The 20,169-nt window shown below is 36.4% G+C and overlaps 1 protein-coding gene across 3 annotated transcripts; it reads left to right on the plus strand.

Moving 5' to 3' along the window:
* Nucleotides 1–909: 909 nt before the first annotated feature.
* Nucleotides 910–13,953, plus strand: LOC125678236 (uncharacterized). Of its 3 annotated transcripts, none has more exons than XM_056164072.1 (5): nucleotides 910–1,664; nucleotides 3,159–6,420; nucleotides 7,227–7,517; nucleotides 8,292–8,451; nucleotides 13,817–13,953. In XM_056164072.1, the coding sequence occupies exons 2-5, from the start codon at nucleotides 3,167–3,169 to the stop codon at nucleotides 13,940–13,942; spliced, it is 3,831 nt and encodes a 1,276-aa protein (XP_056020047.1). In that variant the 5' UTR covers nucleotides 910–1,664; nucleotides 3,159–3,166; the 3' UTR covers nucleotides 13,943–13,953. The 3 variants fall into 3 exon arrangements, with proteins under 3 accessions (XP_056020047.1, XP_048772476.2, XP_056020048.1); XM_048916519.2 differs by lacking the exon at nucleotides 13,817–13,953 and adding an exon at nucleotides 8,999–10,053; XM_056164073.1 differs by lacking the exon at nucleotides 7,227–7,517.
* The last annotated feature ends 6,216 nt before the right edge of the window (nucleotides 13,954–20,169 follow it).

Genomic DNA, 20,169 nt, shown 5'->3' on the forward strand with positions numbered 1-20,169 from the left:
TGATACCGAGAAACTACATGTTGGTTTTGCTCGTGCTGTTCTACCGCCGCCAGAGAAGAATGACTACAGTGGTCATATCAACCTGGATAACCCGGAAGAATCCATCCAACAAATGATACAGAAAACGCTGAAGTCTATAGACATTCAAAACATGACAAATATAATGACAGACGACCTGGTCGCAATAGAAGTCGCGAAATAGTCTGTTATTCATGTAATGAAAAGGGACACATCAGTACTAAATGCCCAAAGAATAACCCCAAACTTAAAGATGTGGGTGGAAAGAAAAATGACTCTTGTCATTTAATCGGAAAAGGACTGAGCTCACGGCCGTAAGCCCAGCCCCCGATAAACCCTGCGTTGATATTAGGCCAAAACAAGACCTTCCCGCTCGTTTGTATTGCATTTCCAAAAGTTGCTGGTTTGTCAAAGCAAATATTTGTAAGAAAGATATTTACTTTTTAATCGATACTGGGTCTAGTTGGAGTTTGATTTCAAATGAAATATTTGATTCCTTATTTTTAAATAAAACTCTAGAAGACCTACAGGCTCGTTTAACTACCGCCGATGGAGACTTGTTGTCTGTAAAGGGCAAGACCGATCTTAGTTTAAGTATCAATGACGCGGTATTTTCAGTACCCATGGTTGTTGCACACCTCGGAGATTTGTCCGGCATTCTTGGACTTGATTTCTTGGCCAAATACGAGGCCATAATGGACATAAACGCCGGATATCTTTATTCACCATACTTTGGTGAAATCGGTTTGGTTAATGAGGATAAGTTACACAATTCATGTGCACGCATTCACGTGACTGAAACAGTGACTATACCCGCCAAATGTGAAATGTTTGTAAGGGGAAATACCAACAGTGATTTCCCACGTGATGTTCAAGGATTGCTAGAGACAGCTTCCATTGATTTATGTTGCTAATGTCACCTTTTCCGTCAAATTATTCTGACCCTTGGAATTCTGATTATAAATGAGTTCACCTCATGGATCTAAAAAATGTCGTAAATCTATATTACAACAATCACATAATATGTTTTTTGTGAGAATAAAAATGAATTATCCAAGAAAAAACAAAAATGTTTGTCGAAATTGACGGAATTTTTGACGGACACAACTCCCATCTTCTAATACATCCTTTATTCATCAGTGATAAAAACACTTATTTTTATCTGCTAGATCCCTATCAATGTATAATCTGTTTGAGTAGATCAAAGTCTAAAATCGTATAACAACATAACTTTGTGGACAGTAGGAACAAGTGAAAAAAAAATGAAAGAATGGGTTGCAGTGCAAGTGACAAATGTTGTCTGTCAAATATGGTGACGTTTGCACCAGTATGTGTTGGAGCCACATCATACCATAAGATCAATTTAAAAACATATCTTCAAAACAAACTGTAACAAAACTATTTAATTCGCACTGAAAACAGAAATTCTGGTCAAAGAAAACTATAAATAATTGTCTCTATTGTGTTGAGAACGTCATTTCCGTCAAATTGTTCCGGTGACGATGTACACATCCGACCGTCTTTGGTTTCATTATTCCGTGCGATTTAAAGCTTTTCAACGACACATATTCTGAATCGATCGTGCGTTTGAAGATTTCAACATGGCAGCATAGACGCTGGAATTGTTGGTTGGATGAAAGATTGATGTAAGTATTGTCCGTCAACATTTTTTACGTTCGCTTCACTGAACGATTGAAACACGCATTGATTTTTTTAACGTTTAATCCATTATTTTACTATCAAACTTGAATGGGATGATAGGGGAGTTAATTTTATGTCAAACGATCCCATATTGGACCGTTGCAAATCATGTTTCCCATGTTTTCTCGTCTTTTGTGTGGCGAACGTCACCCGACGACAGACTTTGTGTTGCGAACGTCACATAGAATAAGTAACTATGAAACAAGTAACTTGAATGATTGTTTCTTTGGGGTATTAAATAAAGAACTACAAATTTACAAAATGTTTGTGTTTAGGGATAGAAGCTGGGTGTTGTATGATTCATGGCATGTATAAATGAATCTGGCCAGCAACACACTTACATTTACTTGATTTGATATAATACCATAAAATATACACTTTTCTTGTACAATCGCTCTGTCGGACGTCCATGGAAAAAAAAATGGTGCTAAGTGTGAGATCAAGCAAGAAAAAGTGTGTAATTTTAAAAATTGATGTAGGTTATGAAGGAATTTTAGAAGATTTTAGAGATTTAGTAATTTTAGCCAAAAATTAGACAATTTTATCTTGAAAAAGTGTGAGTTGCACTCCAAAAGAGAGATCACAGACCTTATGCTTGCCTTGATAACTGAATACACTAGAGTCATGAATGTCAACTCTTTATGCAATTACTCCTGTTTTAGATTGTAACTAAACCTGCCTCTGGATATTGGAATTCGGTCAGTTTGTGCTAAATTAAAACTTTTTCGTTCCCCCTTTTACTCGTTGCGCTGGGTCCCTCTGCCCTATTTTAAATATTATGTGAAATCAGACATAAAATTAAAAAAAACAAACTTTTTTTTATTTAGCTTTGGACTGAAAGTTTGTCAGTGCATAATAATCACATTCGTACCGTAATTAGGTTACCGTGGTCTTTTTTCTGCATGAATGACTTATTAAGTTTTTGGGTATAATCAATATCTCACAACTATAGGTCATAATAGTTGGTCAGTAGAAATAGCTTGGGTAGTAACCAACATTTATACCAGAATTAGGTCACCTTGACCTGTATTCTACGCATGAATGACACATTAAATTTATTGGTATTAACTTCCATATCATAGCGACGACAGGCCATAGGATGTGATAGTTGTCAGCAGATAGAGCTTTGGTTATTTAAATCAGGTCAATTTGACCTATATTTCCACTGAATGACTTAAAGTTTTCGGTTAAGGTCTATATCAAAGTAACTACAAGTCATACAGGAATGTCGATGATATTTTGTAAATTTTTGGGTAGTAATCAACATTCAATTAAGAAATTTGTCATCTTGTCTTAAATTTTTTTAGTGAAGGATAAAAAGGAATTTACAGTTTAGGGGATTACAAGCTGTGATTTGCGATGGCTGCATTTGTCTTTATTTGTGCATTGTTCTTTGGCAAATTCAAGTTTCCTGTCTTTCTATTTTTTTTTTCTTTAAGGGTAGAGAATGGCATCACGATCTACAATCTATAGACAGAGACTGAAAGATGAAAACCCCCAAAAGTACCAAGAGTACCTTGACAAACAAAAAGCAAAATCCAAAGAATATAGAGAAAAGCTAAATAAACAACTAGGAAAACGACATCCAAATCAAAATGCTATAAATAAAAAAGAACAAATGTTAGCACTGCAGAGGGAGAGACAAAAAAGGTACAGAGAAAATCAGAAACAGAATAGAAGTAGAACACCATCAAAACTACAAGTAGTATTCACACCAAAGACCACTTCTAGAAACAAGAAAGAGTATAACAGATTAATGAAGGAAAAACAAAGATCAAATATGACGTCACAGAAAATTGCCTGGGTAAGAAAAAAAGACAGAGAACGGAAAGCTAAAAAAAGAGCTGAGAAAAGAATGACACAAAGTATACAACAAGAATCTGCTTCTACTTCAAATAGCTCAAACCCATTTCCATCCAAGAAAAGTGAGTGGAACATCACTTCTAATGTCAAAAAAAGTCTACCAAAGAGTCCCAACAAATTTGCAAAATTTATACATAATATCATGAAGAAAGTAACACCTAGAAAAAGGAAAGCTCTATCAGAAACTCTTGATGTTAAACGTCGTAGGCTTTTCCTTGAGCACAAAAACAAAGAACAATTACAAAAAAAGCCAGAGCTGAACACTGCCAAATATTTAATAGAAGCCAGTAAAAAATACCTCAACAAACCTGAACCTTTATATAAGCAAAGAACGTGCCGCTTTCTGAATGGAAGAAGAAAGCGCAAATTTGATGAAAGTAAAATCAAAGATTTCTACAAACGAGGAGATATATCAAGAGTTGTACCACAGAAGCGATTTGCAACAAAAGAAGGCCCAGGTTATTTAATGCAAGTTTCTGTTACAGCAGCTTATTCGAAATTTATATCTGAGTATGGAAGAATCATAGGGTTGTCAAAGTTTGCTCAGCTGCGACCTAGAAATGTGCGAAAACTTTCAAAAAATCACAGAGAGTATTGTGTCTGTGTGTATTGCATAAATGTAAGATACAAATTGCTGGCTTTGTCAAGAGCCGTTACAAATGACCCGACCAAAAGGAAATTAAATGAACAGGATGTATTTGATATCGGACTTTGTCCAAAAGGAGACTCACAGCAATTTTACAATCCAGAATGTATCAATGGTACTTGCAAGAATTGTTCAGAGAAATTGCACGAGAAATTTGAAACTTTTTATCAGGACATACCAGATGATACTAGACTATCTTGGAACAGATGGGAAAAAGATGAAACCAAAAGACGTGTAGTTGTTACTAAAAAGGGAACCAAAAAAGAGCTTTTGGCTGAGTTAGTAAGTGTAGATTTGTTGAAACCAATACAAGGCACTACATTCTTTCAACACTTACATAATGCCAAATGGCAGTTCAAACAATATGACATTTTAAAAAGTAACTTACCAAAAGGTTACATGATACAAATTATGGATTTTGCCAAAAACAGGGCCTTAATATACCAGGATGAGATTAAAAGTGCCTTTTATACACAGCCCCAGGTAACGATGCATCCTTTTGTCACATTTTACAGAAATGCAGAAGGAAACACAGTTCGTGAAGCTTCCATCATTATTTCAGAAGACAACAATCATGATTACCATGCTGTAAACCACTACAAGAACATTGTTGATAAACATTTGGAAGACCAGGTTGCTGAAAATATTGAAATGAAAGTCGAATATTCCGATGGCTGCTCCTCACAATATAAATCAAAAGGCCCCTTTGCAGACTTAGCATTGAGACAAGAAAATGTCAATAGAAATTATTTTGGCTCAGAACATGGCAAAGGAGAGTGTGATGCCGAGATAGGTGTTATAAACAGAGCCATTGACAGGGCCATAATTAGCAAACAGGTCATAATTAACAACAGTCAAGATCTCTATGATTATTTATCAGCTAACATGCAATCCACAGAAGCATTGAGCAAAAGAAGATTCTTTCACGTGAAAGAAGGAGACATTAAAAGAGATCGTCCTGAAACTGAAGTGAAACCCATTGATAAGACAAGAAAAATCCACCAAATCAACAAATCAGAAAAAGAAAGATTGAAATTAGAAGTAAGGAGTCTGAGCTGTTTTTGTAGTCCTTGTAGAGCTCAAAACTTTGCATCATGTATTAACAAGATGTATGTTGAAAACTATAAGCCAGTTACACTTGAAAGAATAAATACAAAGAGGAATCCAAGAACAAGGATAGAAAAGGAACCTAAGAGTGAGACATCAGAAAGAATAAATACAAAGAGGAATCCAAGAACAAAGATAGAAAATGAACCCAAGAGTGAGGTGAATAAAATACATGTTACAATAAAAAGTCAGAAACAAGTAGATGAATTAGATGATGACCATGAACTGCAGTTAGAGGACCCTCAGGAAATAAGAAAATTGTATTTCCAAAGGAAACTGGACCAGTTGCAGAACATTACATCTTATGAGGAAGTAGAAATTTTTGCTGCAGAATGTCTTGATTCACAAACCTATTATCAATACTGGAAAAACATTTGCATTGACCCTAACATAAATGTGATGACCCACAAGTTTGTGGCGGATGCTGTGGCCAATTATCTGCCCAAAACTATTCCTCATGAGTTGACTTCTGCTTTGCCAGTTTTAATCTTCGGTGATGGAAATTGCCTTCCCCGCAGCGCAAGTGTCCTCGCATTTGGAAATGAAACCAATCATGAAGAAATAAGGGTCCACATAATAGTAGAACTAGTGAAAAATATAAGACATTATTTGAATCCAAACTACCTGGGCAAAGGTGTAGAAGCCGAAGATAGAGAGAAACAGAATATATGCGTAACATATGCTATGTTTTCAGATTTGTTTACACCCGGAGAAAAATTAACACCACTCTCAATTGAAAGAATCTACCAAAAAGAAATTTTGCAAATATGCCAAAGGAACACATTCATGGGAATATGGCAAATTTGTGCCTTAAGTACTGTGCTTAAAACAAGAATATATTCGATTTACCCCAAACTTGGAGCTATGTTGTGTCAAAAAACACTTAATCGATATATAGATCCAGTAGGGATGACAAACCAGTCAACAATTTCCTGTGGAATTCTTTGGACATCCAACAGACATTTGACTGAAGACAATTGGGTACCAAATCACTTTGTGCCACTTATACCAGTCACTGGCCCAAGTTTTGAGATGGTGGACGATGATATAACAAATGATGAATCTCCCATTGACTCTATTTTGAAGTAAGTATTTTAATCAAATGAATCCATATAGATGTGGAGTAAATGCACACGAGACCATAGCACATTTACCCAGTCAATACTTTTGTGCTGATACGAAAGAATTACAACTTTTAATTCACCAAATATAAAATTGTCACTTAATCACTGTGTATCAACACGTGATCAACAAAAGTGGTTCCTGGTATGTTTTAGGGATTGCCATCGTTAATGTACATCAATACCAGTGTATTGCGATTAAGCGGATAGTCGTAATAAACTGGTATCGGCCAACACTAACGATGTCATTCACTAGAATATACCAGGAACCAGTGATGTTGATACAGAGTGTTAATATTTTGAATTAAAGAGCTATCTCCCTCATGGCAAGGCTCTGCCCTTAGATGGTTCATTGGCTTTCTGCTATATGGTAATTTTGACTAAATTTACTGTACATTATGATTAGGGCTATTCTATGTTGAAGACTCGAACAAAAGTTTATATGATTGTTCCTTCCTGTGAGTTTTGAACAGAACTGATATGGGTATTTCTGATGGATCAATAACACAAGCGTCGTAATAAATATTACTTGTATTCAATCAACCTTCGAAAATTTTCCCCTGAAACTATCATGTTATTCAAAGTCCCTTATTGTAACATAAATTACTTTTTCTCCTTTGATGTTTTTGTAAATGGATATTCTTGCATTTGAGAATTTAGAAAACGACGTTCTTATATGAAAAATTAGATAATGTGCGGAAAAAAACTTGGTCTATTTCTTATACAAAAAAGCTAAATGCTTAATGTGTCTTTCTAAAAAAAATTTCTAGGTCTGATTTATTGCAAGACTATGATTTCGAGGAGCTTAGCAATACTCTGAACAATACTGGCATTGAGGATTCAACAGTACTGTACGGTGCTGACATGAACTTTGTAAATGCCTTTGAAAATGAAACATGCATCATTCCTGCTCCAGAAATCCAGCAAAACACTAACGTTGATTTGAATGAAGTCCAGGAACTCAGTGAATGTGCACAAGAAGTCACAGTGTCTGTTGATGAACCATGTATTAACCAGGATACTGGCATTACTGCACCAAGTCAATTAGAAATAGAATCTAGGTAGCTTTATAGTTTAGTATCTTGTTTGTATGAAAGGCAACTAATAACTTCAATCACAATTGTGGTAAATTTGTTAATTGTTTGCATATTGAATTCAATTAAGTTACCTGATGATTTATAAGAAAAAGAATTGACTTCAAGTATTGTTAACAAGTTAAGGTCTCCTAGATTTGTGAAAGTTATATGCATTACAGAAAAAATAGCTGTTTAAAGGTGTTACTGACAATTCTGGGTAAAAATAGTTGTCTTAAAGTTTAACCATGACACCCCATCTGTTTAGAGAAGTTCCAGTACCTGGAGAGTATGTCGCTGTTAAGTTTGGGGGTTTTGTTTACCCTGCATTAGTGAGTTAACATGTTCATAGTTATTATTCACAGTTTAGTTTGTTATTTAGTGTGCTTTAATTAGAACAATTGGACATATATTACTGTTTCTGTTGACCTTGTTACTGTTATTATTCTTAGGATCACAAAGTTAAATGCCAATACGACTTCTAAAATATTCTTTATTTGCCAACTGTAAGACTAGCTTCCAAAATTTTATATATATATATAACATGGCAAAAAAAAAACAACAACAGATAATGTGAAAAGGAATGTATAAGAAAATTTGTAAAATTGTATGAGAGTATGTTTCAGAATGAATACATTATACTTACTCAGATATTCAGATCCTCTCTAATTATCTAATTTTAATGCAAAAAATGAAAATGAAGGAAGATATATAAAGGTTTCTTTTTGTTGATGTGTCAAATTATGTTATTATCTTTTGAAGGTTACCAAGTGGCCATGGATTCAGTATTTCAAACATAAGTCTGGGCAATTTTGGATATTGCATGAGACAGACTATATCATCAAACAAGAAGAAATGCAAGGAAGGTTGTCTGCCCCAGACATCTCAATGGATGGTCGAACATTATGTTTCTCTTTTGTCGGTTGGTTTTACTAAAGTTTTATTTTTTGATATGATAGGAAAAATTTGTTGATGTTTGCCTTAAAGATCAAGTAACTTTGTACTTCTTTGATATTGATTTTTAGTTTATTATTTTACTTTATAAAAAAAAAAGAAATGATCTGGTTTAAATGTTTAAAAGGAGACAACACTTTATCAAAAACAAAATATATTTTAAATTAGAGGTGTCCACAAGGCCTTCAGCAAGGGTGGAACTCTATTCCTTGTGAAAAGACTGAAAGTTCTGAATAACTAAGTACAAAACTAAGAACTATTTAAAAGATTAATGTAATGGAAGAAAATTTGATCATCTACTTATTTAAAAAATAGAAATCAGATATTTAAGTCATCACAGTCAGCCTCTTCTATAATTTTATCTAAACACACACACACTCTCCAACACATCAAAAGAGGTGATTTATCATATGTTTTTCTTCCATTAGTTTCTGTACTTAAATGTATTAAACCATTTATCAAATGATGGAATTGGAGATTTTTTTTTTTTTTTTTTTTTTTTTTTTTTTTTACAGATTTCAAAGATGGTCCTAAAGCTATGAAAGACGAACAGGATTAATGACAATTAGCTGCCTTCATTTTAATTGAATTAAATAACATCTATAGTTTAATTTTGTTTTTCATTAATTTGTCTGAAGATTAACACAGAAATAATTCCAATCATGTAAAAATGCTGCATTTTGATTAGTCAATCCCTGAAAACTGAAAAGTTTACACATCGATAAATCCATCTTGATGACGTCACGTTACCAAATTCAGACACCACCAAAATAGTTCCTCTTTTAAGTAATAAATGCTATTCTTGTGGAATTTATTGATATGTAAACTCAGCCTTTCACTCACAAACTTTATTCAGTTTGTGAGTGATTCGGCTTGGTTTACACATCAATAAATTCCTTCAAAATAACATTTATTACTATATAACAACAGTTCTTGACCACTAGCAAGGCACTTCTACATTCTGATTAATTTAAATATATGTTCTAAATAATCCATATTGGGAGTAGGGTCAAAGACGGGATAATTTTTTTGAAATTATTATTCATGTTGCTTTCTAATTTTGGATTATTTCAGTCTAAGACACAATATGGATGATCTTAGAACAGATTTTTCCGTCAGTGGGTGACATTAGACACAATATGTTCTGTCAATGGGTGACACTAGACACAATATGTTCCGTCAATTGGTGACGTTAGACACCATGTTTTCTGAAATAATAACAATAATTTACATTAAAAAAAACCCACTTTGGTAACTTTTGAAATTTTGAAGGTCAATATTAGTTCTCTAAATCAATTCTTCATGGTTTCATGTCAGGAATAAAGCCAGAAATCATTTTTTACTGTTGCTAATGTCACCATTTCCGTCAAATGTCTGTCAAGAAAAAAGTGACATTAGCAACTTTTTAAAAAATACAAAAATAATCTAATCCTAGATATGCCGTGATAAAAAAAGCATTCCAAATAGGATATTTTATCATATTAAACATCATAATACAGAAAAAGTAAGGAGAAACAATGATTTTAAATTATGAATTATATGGGAAGTTTTCATGTGTTCTTATATGGAAGTTGTCTAGAGCCATTACCTAATGAGAAAGGCATTTTGATGCCTAAATCTGTTGTCGAGTTACGAGAAAAGAATGTATTATTCTCAGTCCTTAATCCAACCTCAGAGGTAGTGACCCTAACAAAGAATACTCCCGTAGCATCAATCCATACAATAGAATCTGTTATTCAATGCAATAATATCAAGGTCACAAACAATAGTCCGGAGGAAGCTGACCAACAAGGTCTGCCAGACTATTTGAAACCCCTGATCGATAAGGCTTCAAGTAATCTTGATGAAAAACAACGCCAACAACTACGTGAGACGTTGATACGTTACTCTGACGTTTTTACGGGTCCAAATACCCCTTTAGGGCGTACTGACGTTGCAAAACGCTCGATTAACACTGACAATGCCAAGCCAATAAAATTGCCCCCAAGACGTCTTCCTATACACCAAAAAGCTGTTGCCGATCAGGAAATAGACAAAATGCTAAAAGCAGACATAGTTGAGCCAAGTAGTTCACCTTGGGCCGCACCAATAGTTCTAGTTAAGAAAAGGGATGGAACCACACGGTTCTGTGTGGATTATCGGAAATTAAACGATGTTACAATTAAGGACGCTTATCCCTTACCCCGAATCAACGAATCCCTAGATACTCTATCTGGAGCTAAGTACTTCTGTACTTTTGATTTAACCAGTGGTTACTGGCAGGTGGCAATGAATGAATCAGACAAGGAGAAAACTGCATTTACGACCCACGCAGGTTTATTTCAATTCAAAGTTTTACCGTTTGGGTTATCTAATAGCCCTGCAACATTCGAACGCCTTATGGAAGCCGTTCTCTCCGGTCTGCAATGGGAGAAATGTTTAGTATATCTAGACGATATCATAACTTTTGGCGCCACATTTGAGGAAACTTTGGCAAATCTGTCTATCATTTTCGACCGACTTCGCGCGGCAAATTTAAAACTTAAACTGAAGAAATGTGTTCTATTTCAAGAAAAAGTATAATTTCTGGGCCATACTGTATCACACGACGGAATTAGATGCAACCAGGAAAAGATTTCGGCTGTAAACAATTGGCCTACACCCATATCCATATCAGAGGTCAGGAGTTTCTTGGGACTTGCGTCATATTATAGACGTTTCATAGACAATTTTTCCAATGTTGAATACCCCCTCACGCGGTTACACAAAAGAATAAGAAGTTCGAATGGTCCGAGGAATGCGAAATTGCTTTTAATACATTAAAGCATCTTCTTACCACCGCACCTGTGTTATCATATCCATCACCAAATGACCCATTTATACTAGATACAGACGCAAGCGCCTATGGAGTTGGAGCTGTACTTTCACAGATGCAAAGCGGAAAAGAAGTCGTCATTGCGTACGGAAGTAAAACACTCTCAAGATCTCAAATGGGATATTGTACCACGTACCGAGAGTTGCTAGCAGTCGTGACCTTTGTGAAACAGTTCCGACACTATTTGTACGGAAGACCATTTTTGTTAAGAACAGATCATTTATCTTTGGTCTGTCTAAAAAGCTTCAAAGAACCCGAAGGCTTACTTGCCCGCTGGATTTCGTTACTAGAAACATACGACTTTCACATTCAGCACAGAAAAGGACGCCTTCATGGCAATGCTGATGCCCTATCGAGAAAACCAAGGAAGCAGTGTAAAAGAGAAGGTTGCACCCAATGTTCTCCCGATGCGTGCCTGGTTAATGCTTTGATCAGCCCGACAACTGATCATCATCAAGGCAACGGAAAATCAACTAGGCCAGAATCCAATTGGTTAGAACAATGGAGTCTCCAATATTTACAGGATCAGCAAGACAAAGATGTGCCAATATCGAAAGTAAAACAACTCCTTGCTCAGTAGGAAGAACGCCCTAAATTAAATGACCCTCTTCCTGTTGTAAACACTTTACTCCGTCAGTGGGACCGACTTAAAATGGAAAATAATATACTCTATAGAGTATGGGAAGAAAGCGAAGGCGGAAGTCACCTTCAGCTGGTCGCACCCAAAACTTTATGAAGACAAATTATGCAAACTCTACACAATACAAGGACATCGGGACATCTTGGGCACGAGAAAACCCTACACTCCATCAAAGACCGATTTTATTGGCCAGGAATGACTGATGATGTTGCACGTTGGTGTCAAACCTGTCAACCTTGTGCCAAGAAAAAGCCAGGACCTGGAATAAGAAAGTCTCCTATGCAACACCACACAGTATATGGTCCCATGGAATGCCTTGCCATTGACATAATATGTCCCCTACCAATGACAAACGAAGGAAAACAATATATCATGGTAGTTGGAGACTACTTTTCCAAGTGGAAAGAGGCGTTCGCACTAGAGGATCATACCGCCCAGACTGTCGCTGACAAACTTGTAACAGAAGTCATTTGTCGTTTCGGCGTTCCATATAGAATTCATACAGACCAAGGCCGAGAATTAGAATCAATACTGTTTTCCGAAATGTGTTCTCTTTTGGGCATTGTGAAATCCCGTACCACTCCTTATCACCCTCAATCTGATGGCATGGTAGAGAGGTTTAACCGCACGCTCCAGCAGATGCTGTCGATCTTTATCGACGAAAATAGGTCCAATTGGGACGACCATTTATCCTATTTAATGATGGCCTATCGTGACACAGTACATGAAAGTACAAAGTGTACCCCAAATCTAGTCATGTTAGGAAGAGAGGCGAACCTTCCAATTGATGTTATTGCTGGCTCACCACCGTCATATTGTTCAGAAGGGGGTTGTTATCATTCCTATGTGGAATGGATTCGAAATTCCATGGAAATGACCTTTGATATCGTCCATGAAAATTTATTATCTAGCTTTCAGAAACAGAAACGCTATCATGATGTTCGACTGAAGCCTAGAGAGTTTCGAATTGAAAGCTTTGTGTGGAGGTGGTACCCACCAAAGGCTAATCAAAAATTGGGCTCTGGGTGGACTGGACCTTATCGGATTTTACTGAAATTTTCCGACATTACCTATGAGATACGACATGAAACTTCTAATAAAACCGTAGTGGTCCATGTCGACCACTTAAAACAATGTATGGGAGATGGAATCTCAGAGAATCAATATGATTCTAATGATGACACAGAAGACGATGTAACACTAGATTCTCCAGTCAATTATAGGCCTGAAAGCTGTGACTCTGACCCCAACATGTCGAGTAGTCACGAAAATGAACAATCAGCAGACTCTGATACCCTACCACCAGGCCGCGAAGTTACGTTTTCTCGAAAAGGAAGGCTGATTAAGCCTGTCTCGCGATATTCTCCGTAGATTTTCTTTTTAAGGGGAGGTGTCTTATTACATTTTGAATATTATTTAATATCTATTCACCCTAGGTGTTATATGCCTGTAAGAGGCATGTAGAAGTCTTTTTAAAGACTTAATAATTGTGTATGACGTAAACATTTCTTATGTTGGAATGGTAGACTTGTTCTGCGCCATGGGTACTCTTACTGGGCTTTCTGTGACCTGTTCTGCTTGTCCAGTGTTTTTGTATTATACTACTGCAGGGTACAAGGAAAATGTGTTATTAAGGAATTGAGCTGTACATGATAGTCACATGGTGTGACTTTGTTGTATCGTATATATATACCTATGGGAGGGTGTAGGATATAAGTTTATATATATTTAGTTGATGTTATTGTAAAATACCCAAGTCTTAAGGTCATTCCCCTAAATGAAAATATATATATATTTTTGAAAAACCTCTTAACTATTAAATTGTAACTTGCGTTTCAGATGGATGATCTAGAGGACATGCTAGAGCTTTTTGCAGACCTGGATGAGATCAACGCCATCCTTGGTACGTGCACTACAGAGTCGATAGAAGTTAAATACCATCCAAACATGACTTTCCTGTTCTAGGATGCAAAGGGATAACGTTTCCCTCCCGGTCTAAATTCTGCCGACATTGGGAGGAAAGACATCGTCTGATGACGATTAAATACATCTGTTCAGTTGTGGGGTGCAATGCAGAATGCCGTAGAAAAACAGACATGGAGGCCCATATCCGAAGAATACATGAGCAGTCAAAGGAAGGTGTGGAATTCATCCTCGCAAAATGCGAGGCACGCACACAGGAAAATAACAGTTATGTGGACCCTGGAATACTAGTTTACAAGGGAGCCAACCAATCACAAAATTCTACAACAGCGTCTGTAGTTCCAGAGATATCGTCTGTAATTCTAGATATAGCACGTGTAGTTTCGGAGATGGCGCCCGTTATTCCGGAAACTGCACCAATCCTGGAAGTACGGTCTGCACCCTATCTTCTTCAATACACTACTGAACAGCCCAAGAAGAGAAAACTCTCTCTGGAACAGTACCGAGAGTCGAGGGAGGCCTCCAACAAGGTAAACCAGGCTACACAAACATCCTGGAAGGACTATGGCCCTTTAGCGCTCCTACCCTTACCTCAAGACAAGGAAGAGATGCAGGAATGCCTGGCCTGGATGTGTAACACCATGGACCAGCTGGGTAGGACGAGGGAGATAGTAAAAAAGAAGCTGGCAACGATGGATTCCCCATCTGAATTGGAGAAGGAGAGAGAGAGAAGGACCTTGGAGGCAAGGAATCGCCAGCTAGAGCGTGAGATCCGAAGAATGAAGGAAAGAGAAGAATTATTTGCTGAGGAATGAACGATACCATTTGTGAAATTGAACATTTAAAGTGAATGTGATATATAATTATGGACTTTTAAAGGATATGTATGTGACAGTGCAAGGTGAATGAATGTATATGTAAAGTTATGAATAATTGGACCGATTTATTGTGGACTAATGTGGAATCCACCTTAGGTCTTAAGGGAGGGGGAGTGTGATGGTTTTGCATATATTTTGCTTGATAATGTATTTTTAGCGTTAGGTACTTTCCATTATTAGTCTTTGTTTTATTTAGAGTTAACTCCCTTAGTTTGGAGCCCGTCCGGGTTGGGCGCGGCCGGGTTTCGGACCGGCCGGGTTTTAGATTAGTATATAAAGAACGTTAGACACAGAGACAGACAGACAAAAATTTTAATTGATTTACTGATAAGCAGTATTTCGGGGCAGGGGCAAAATTATGGTAATTATTTGAAAGTCACACTCCCTCTCAAGCTTTCTTGTTTATATTTATAATTTGTCTAACTTAATATATTTATACTATATAAATCATTTAAAACACTGGAAATATCTTCATCCTTCATATTGGACTCGGAGGTTAAATCTTGTACGGGACTAACCCCTAGACAGTCCCGTTACATGTTTAACATTTGTTGGAATTTCTGCAATCACTATGGATTCTTTTAATAATTCTGTAACAGATAAATTGAAGGTTTCATCTTTCAGACTAGACAGTGTGCTCTGTGTTAGTTTAGCTTTGTATTCTTCTAACTCTAGACTGAGTTCTCTCCCTTGGATTGTGTTGGTTTTAAGTGATGGTAGTGTTACATCAGGTACTTGTGGGATGTTCCTCAATTCAGTCAGTTTTGATTTGTAGTTGTTGACATCAGACACGTTGTTGGACTTCAGAATCTCTTTGTTTTCTTGAACAGTTTGGGTCATACTGGAATTCTGACTTCTGAGCTGGGACTGGTATGATTTCAGAGTTGTAATTTGGTAATCTCTCAGGGATTGGGTTAGGGTTTCAAGATGATCAAAGATGTAGTATACTTCTAGGTGTCATTGTTTTCTTTGATCTTTACCTTTTTTTAAAAAATAAAATCAGAGTAGTGGGTCATGCATGTGGACTTCTTCTTTTCAGCATCTGAATCTTGTTTCTTGTTCTTCGAAATAATGGCGTCTTCAATTTCATCTGTCTCTCTTTTGATTCTTTCTTTCTTTGTGGTAATGATGTATGCTATGAACACAATATCATGGTGTTTATGTGAACTCATGCCGCATTTCATGCAGACCGGTACATCACAATGTTGACAGTGGCCCTCGCATCTCTGGTGGAAATTAAATGTGTACTGAGGGAACACCAGCTCGACCGTGCGCTTTGTGAAAGGAACGATGTCATGCTTCATTGAATTGAGGCTGTTGACGTGTTTCTTGATGCAATCTGCATACAGACTGACTTGGCAGCTGTTACAGAATTGCTGGACGGGGTTGTCACAATTTAAATCACAGGTAATGAGCTCTTGTGTCGATGTGGTAGAGGTAGCCATATCTAAATGTTGGTCATATCTGTAAAAAAGACAATGAATGGATAATTTCACACCATCAACGTTAAATTACATTCTATCAAATTAACTGAAGAGTAGTTAAGTAACTGGGAGCCAACTGAATAACTTTTTCGCTGTTTAACAGTGATAAACTGGTTTGCGTTGACAAAGTTTTGTTACTGAGACAGTCGTCAACAAATACAAGGTGTTATGGTGAGAAATATTCAGGGGATGCTTACTCCTCATAGGCACCTGATCCCATCTCTGGTGTGTCCAGGGGTCCGTGTTTGCCCAACTAGCTATTTTGTATTGCTTAAAGAAGTTAAGAGATTGATCACTGCTTCGTTATCTTCACCTTTCATGTATCTAAATCCATTTGTAACGCGTTATTAGTGCATGGAAATATCGTATCTGTTGCGATCAGACCAATGCAATTGGCAGGAAACAGATTGGAGAGTGGTAATTAGAGCACATGACTTTGTACCGGACCAGAAATTTGGAAGTCCCTGATTCAAATTTGGTATGGTCTTTTTTTTCCCTTTTGTACAAATCGTGCTATCCTTCTCCCACAACTGATAAACATAACTGTCAGGGGAGGGTCTGGTAGAAATGATGGTAGGAAAGGCAACGGTCGCTGTTGCCTAGATAGTTTAATGGTAAATCTAAAGTACCTATCCTGAGATATTGTGCACACTAAATTCGAATCCTGTTCTCCTGTCCCTAAATCAAATATATGATGAAATTAAAACTGCTCATATTTCTTAGCTCGGCTAGAAAGAAGCAGGACGGTGAATCAACCTTTCAAATGAAGTAATCTTTTAACGAGGAAATTTTGTCTTAATTGAAAATTTTAACCATTGCTGCGATAATACTAATATCACAATATGTTTTCAATACACAGTGTTTTGTAGTATCATAAATATGGTCGCTCCATACGCTACCGGGTTGTGATCATCAAAATAGTTGAGCACCACCGTGTTTTATCAAGGTTGATTTTTAAGACTAGCAATATCTATTCATTAAGAATTAGGCAACATGTACAATTCCTATTTCAGCCTATTCCTTCAATGAAATGGAATAGTATAGATCGATCGATCGATGTGTGTGTGTGTGTAAGACTCTAAAGTGCGATGATCACGCCAGTGTGCGATGGTCTGACACGCCTTTCAAAATCACACCGAAGAAAGGCAACATCAGTTTGCCCCAACGAAGGTTCTTTCTGCTGGCACCAACATCTTCGGGATATTGCAGGAAGGCACGGGTGGTTAAGATTGACATGGAGGATAGCAAGGGCAAGGTTTACACTGTTGAGGTTTGTGAGAACGGCAAAGTACATGTACTTCGCCCAAACATGCTATAAATCATGATCATTTATTAATTGTTATATACACGTAATACATTCCTGGGGGTATGCTATAATGCAAAACATTTTATGTGGTTTCACGTTCGAAATTTTGTGTTTATTTGCACAACTAAATGTCAATGAAATAAGTTTTTATTATCATTACTATTTTGCATGAATCTTGCATTTATATTTTGGTGATGCAAGATTGGTTGGTACAGTCTGTACCAAAACACCGTGTTCATTCAGTTTTGCAAGCCAACGGACTTCGGTATTTCACTCCATCGCACTTTGGCGTATTATGTGTACAATCGGACTTTGGCGCATTCATCGCACTTTGGCGCATGTTTAGTGTGTCACCATCGGGGTTTGGCGCAGACCATCGCACTTTGGATTGATTGATTGTATCGTGTTTAACGTCCCTTTCGAGATTTTTTCCACTCATGTGGAGACATCACCAAGACCCGTTAGGAGCTTCAAATTTAGGCCTACGCTCGGCGCTTACGGTCATAGAGCGTTTTTTAAGCATGCCACACCTGTGACACGGGACATCCGTTATTAAGGTTTTCTCCGAGGACCTGTGACATTCACACCTGATGCCGAGCGTTTGGCGATGGAACTACATGTATTACTACCTGTTATATCGACTTAGGTCTAACGCGGCTGGGATTCGAACCCCGACCTTCCGTATGCAGGGCGAACGCACTACCTCTAGACCACCGCAGCGGTGTTCACACACACACACACACACACACACACACACACACACACACACACACATATATAATTTAAACAATGAAAAGGCCTTGACACTGTTGGGTTATTTAAACCTCAAATTTTCGACGCAATTAACCCATGTCTTTATCAAGAGGCATATATTTCATGAATAAATATCACACAGGCACATGCCACGAAATAATCTACATTGTTAACAAGAATGATACTCTGATGTACTGACTTCAGAAAAATGGTTTCGTTGGACGGTGTTGTAGAAAGTTTGTACCATCATCGGGTCGTCATGAAAATAGAATTATTTTTACAAAATTAAAGAAATCAGATAAATTTAAAGAGAAAACTTCCAAAACAACGGGATTGTGACATAAAATGGTGGGAAGATAATGATTAAAGAGGTTCGCACCTGACATTTGGAGTAATGTCAATTTTTTGAGAAGTGTATTTTTGATTTCTACATTGAAGGAGAATTAGGAAATTAAAAAGAAAAACTGGGGTCATTGCTTGTTATTGAGCTATAGTGTTCTAAACATGACCTTTTTGCTCTTAACATTTATTCAATTAAACTTTATTTTTCTGTTAGTGTCAACACAACATAAATCAATCATTACATAAAATAGATACATAATCATGTCCTCTAACACTACAGATGAAATAAGAAATTAATACTAGTAAAGGAAATAAATAATGACCTTTTTGCAGTTGATATACGAAAAACTTCATGATATCAAAATTGAGAGTTTAAAAGGACATTAGGAGTAATGTCAATTTCTAAAATTTTGCATAATTTTCAAGGTCTGGTCTTCCAATTTCAAATACGACTTAAAAAAGTGGAGGTTGGAAATCAAATTTTTGAATTATTGGCGAAAATACTGAATTTTTATACAAAATTTCGAGTAAATTAATTAAAACTTTTTTCATAATCGGTGTTCTGTTTGGAAAAATATATCAACCAAATTAATAAATTACAAACATTTGAACTAGTTGCAAGTCTCAACTATCTGTATCATAAATTATAAAACTGAAATACACGTATAGGGGCATAAAAATAGACGATACATTGGACGAAACAGAAACTGTAATATCATGCAGAATTAGAACTTTTTAATTAGTGAATCCTTCCGCCACTAAATATAGTCCCTGTCAAACCCTTTCAAAATTTGAATTGACACAAATTTTCAACTGGATAGGGTTCAGCAATAGATGTGTAATATATTTGCACTGATGGGATCAGTATTGAACCAGTGAATACTTAGTTGTAGCATCCTGTGCAGTTGTACTCAAAAGCTCAGGAGCTAACGTCCTTAAGTTAAAAATAAAATGATTTAGTAATCCTTACCATTGTGGATTCGGATATGGTAAACAGTGCCGACAAGGAAAATTAGTATGATTACTACAAGAATACGATTAAACTAAAAAAAAAAATCAACACAGCCAATTCATAAACGAATGAATATCGCATTAAAGTCAACAATCCAAAAGGTGAGTGGGAGAGAAGTCTAAGGAAAAGATCTTTTTACGTATCCAAAAAAAACCCCAGTGAAATATTAATTTTGTAATATAAAGCATCTTAATTTTGCATAGTCACAAATTCTAACTTTTAGATGACACATTTTATCCAAAGAATGCTTGAAATATGAAAGATATAATAAACTCAGATCGATATCCATTTCTTTTGAAAATTTCGTAAACAATAACACTGCAATCTTTGTTTACAAAACAAATAATAAACTCTCGAAAATGAGCTTCTCTGATAATGCATAACCTTAATCTCTATGTGAAATCTTTTAAACACATTAGACAGTACATTTTGATCATTAAAAGTGAAAAGCTAAATTTTGGGGGAAATCGTGAATCGGTCCCTTTAAAGAGTAC

Source organism: Ostrea edulis, chromosome 4 (assembly GCF_947568905.1).
Source record: "Ostrea edulis chromosome 4, xbOstEdul1.1, whole genome shotgun sequence".
NCBI lineage: Eukaryota > Metazoa > Mollusca > Bivalvia > Ostreida > Ostreidae > Ostrea > Ostrea edulis.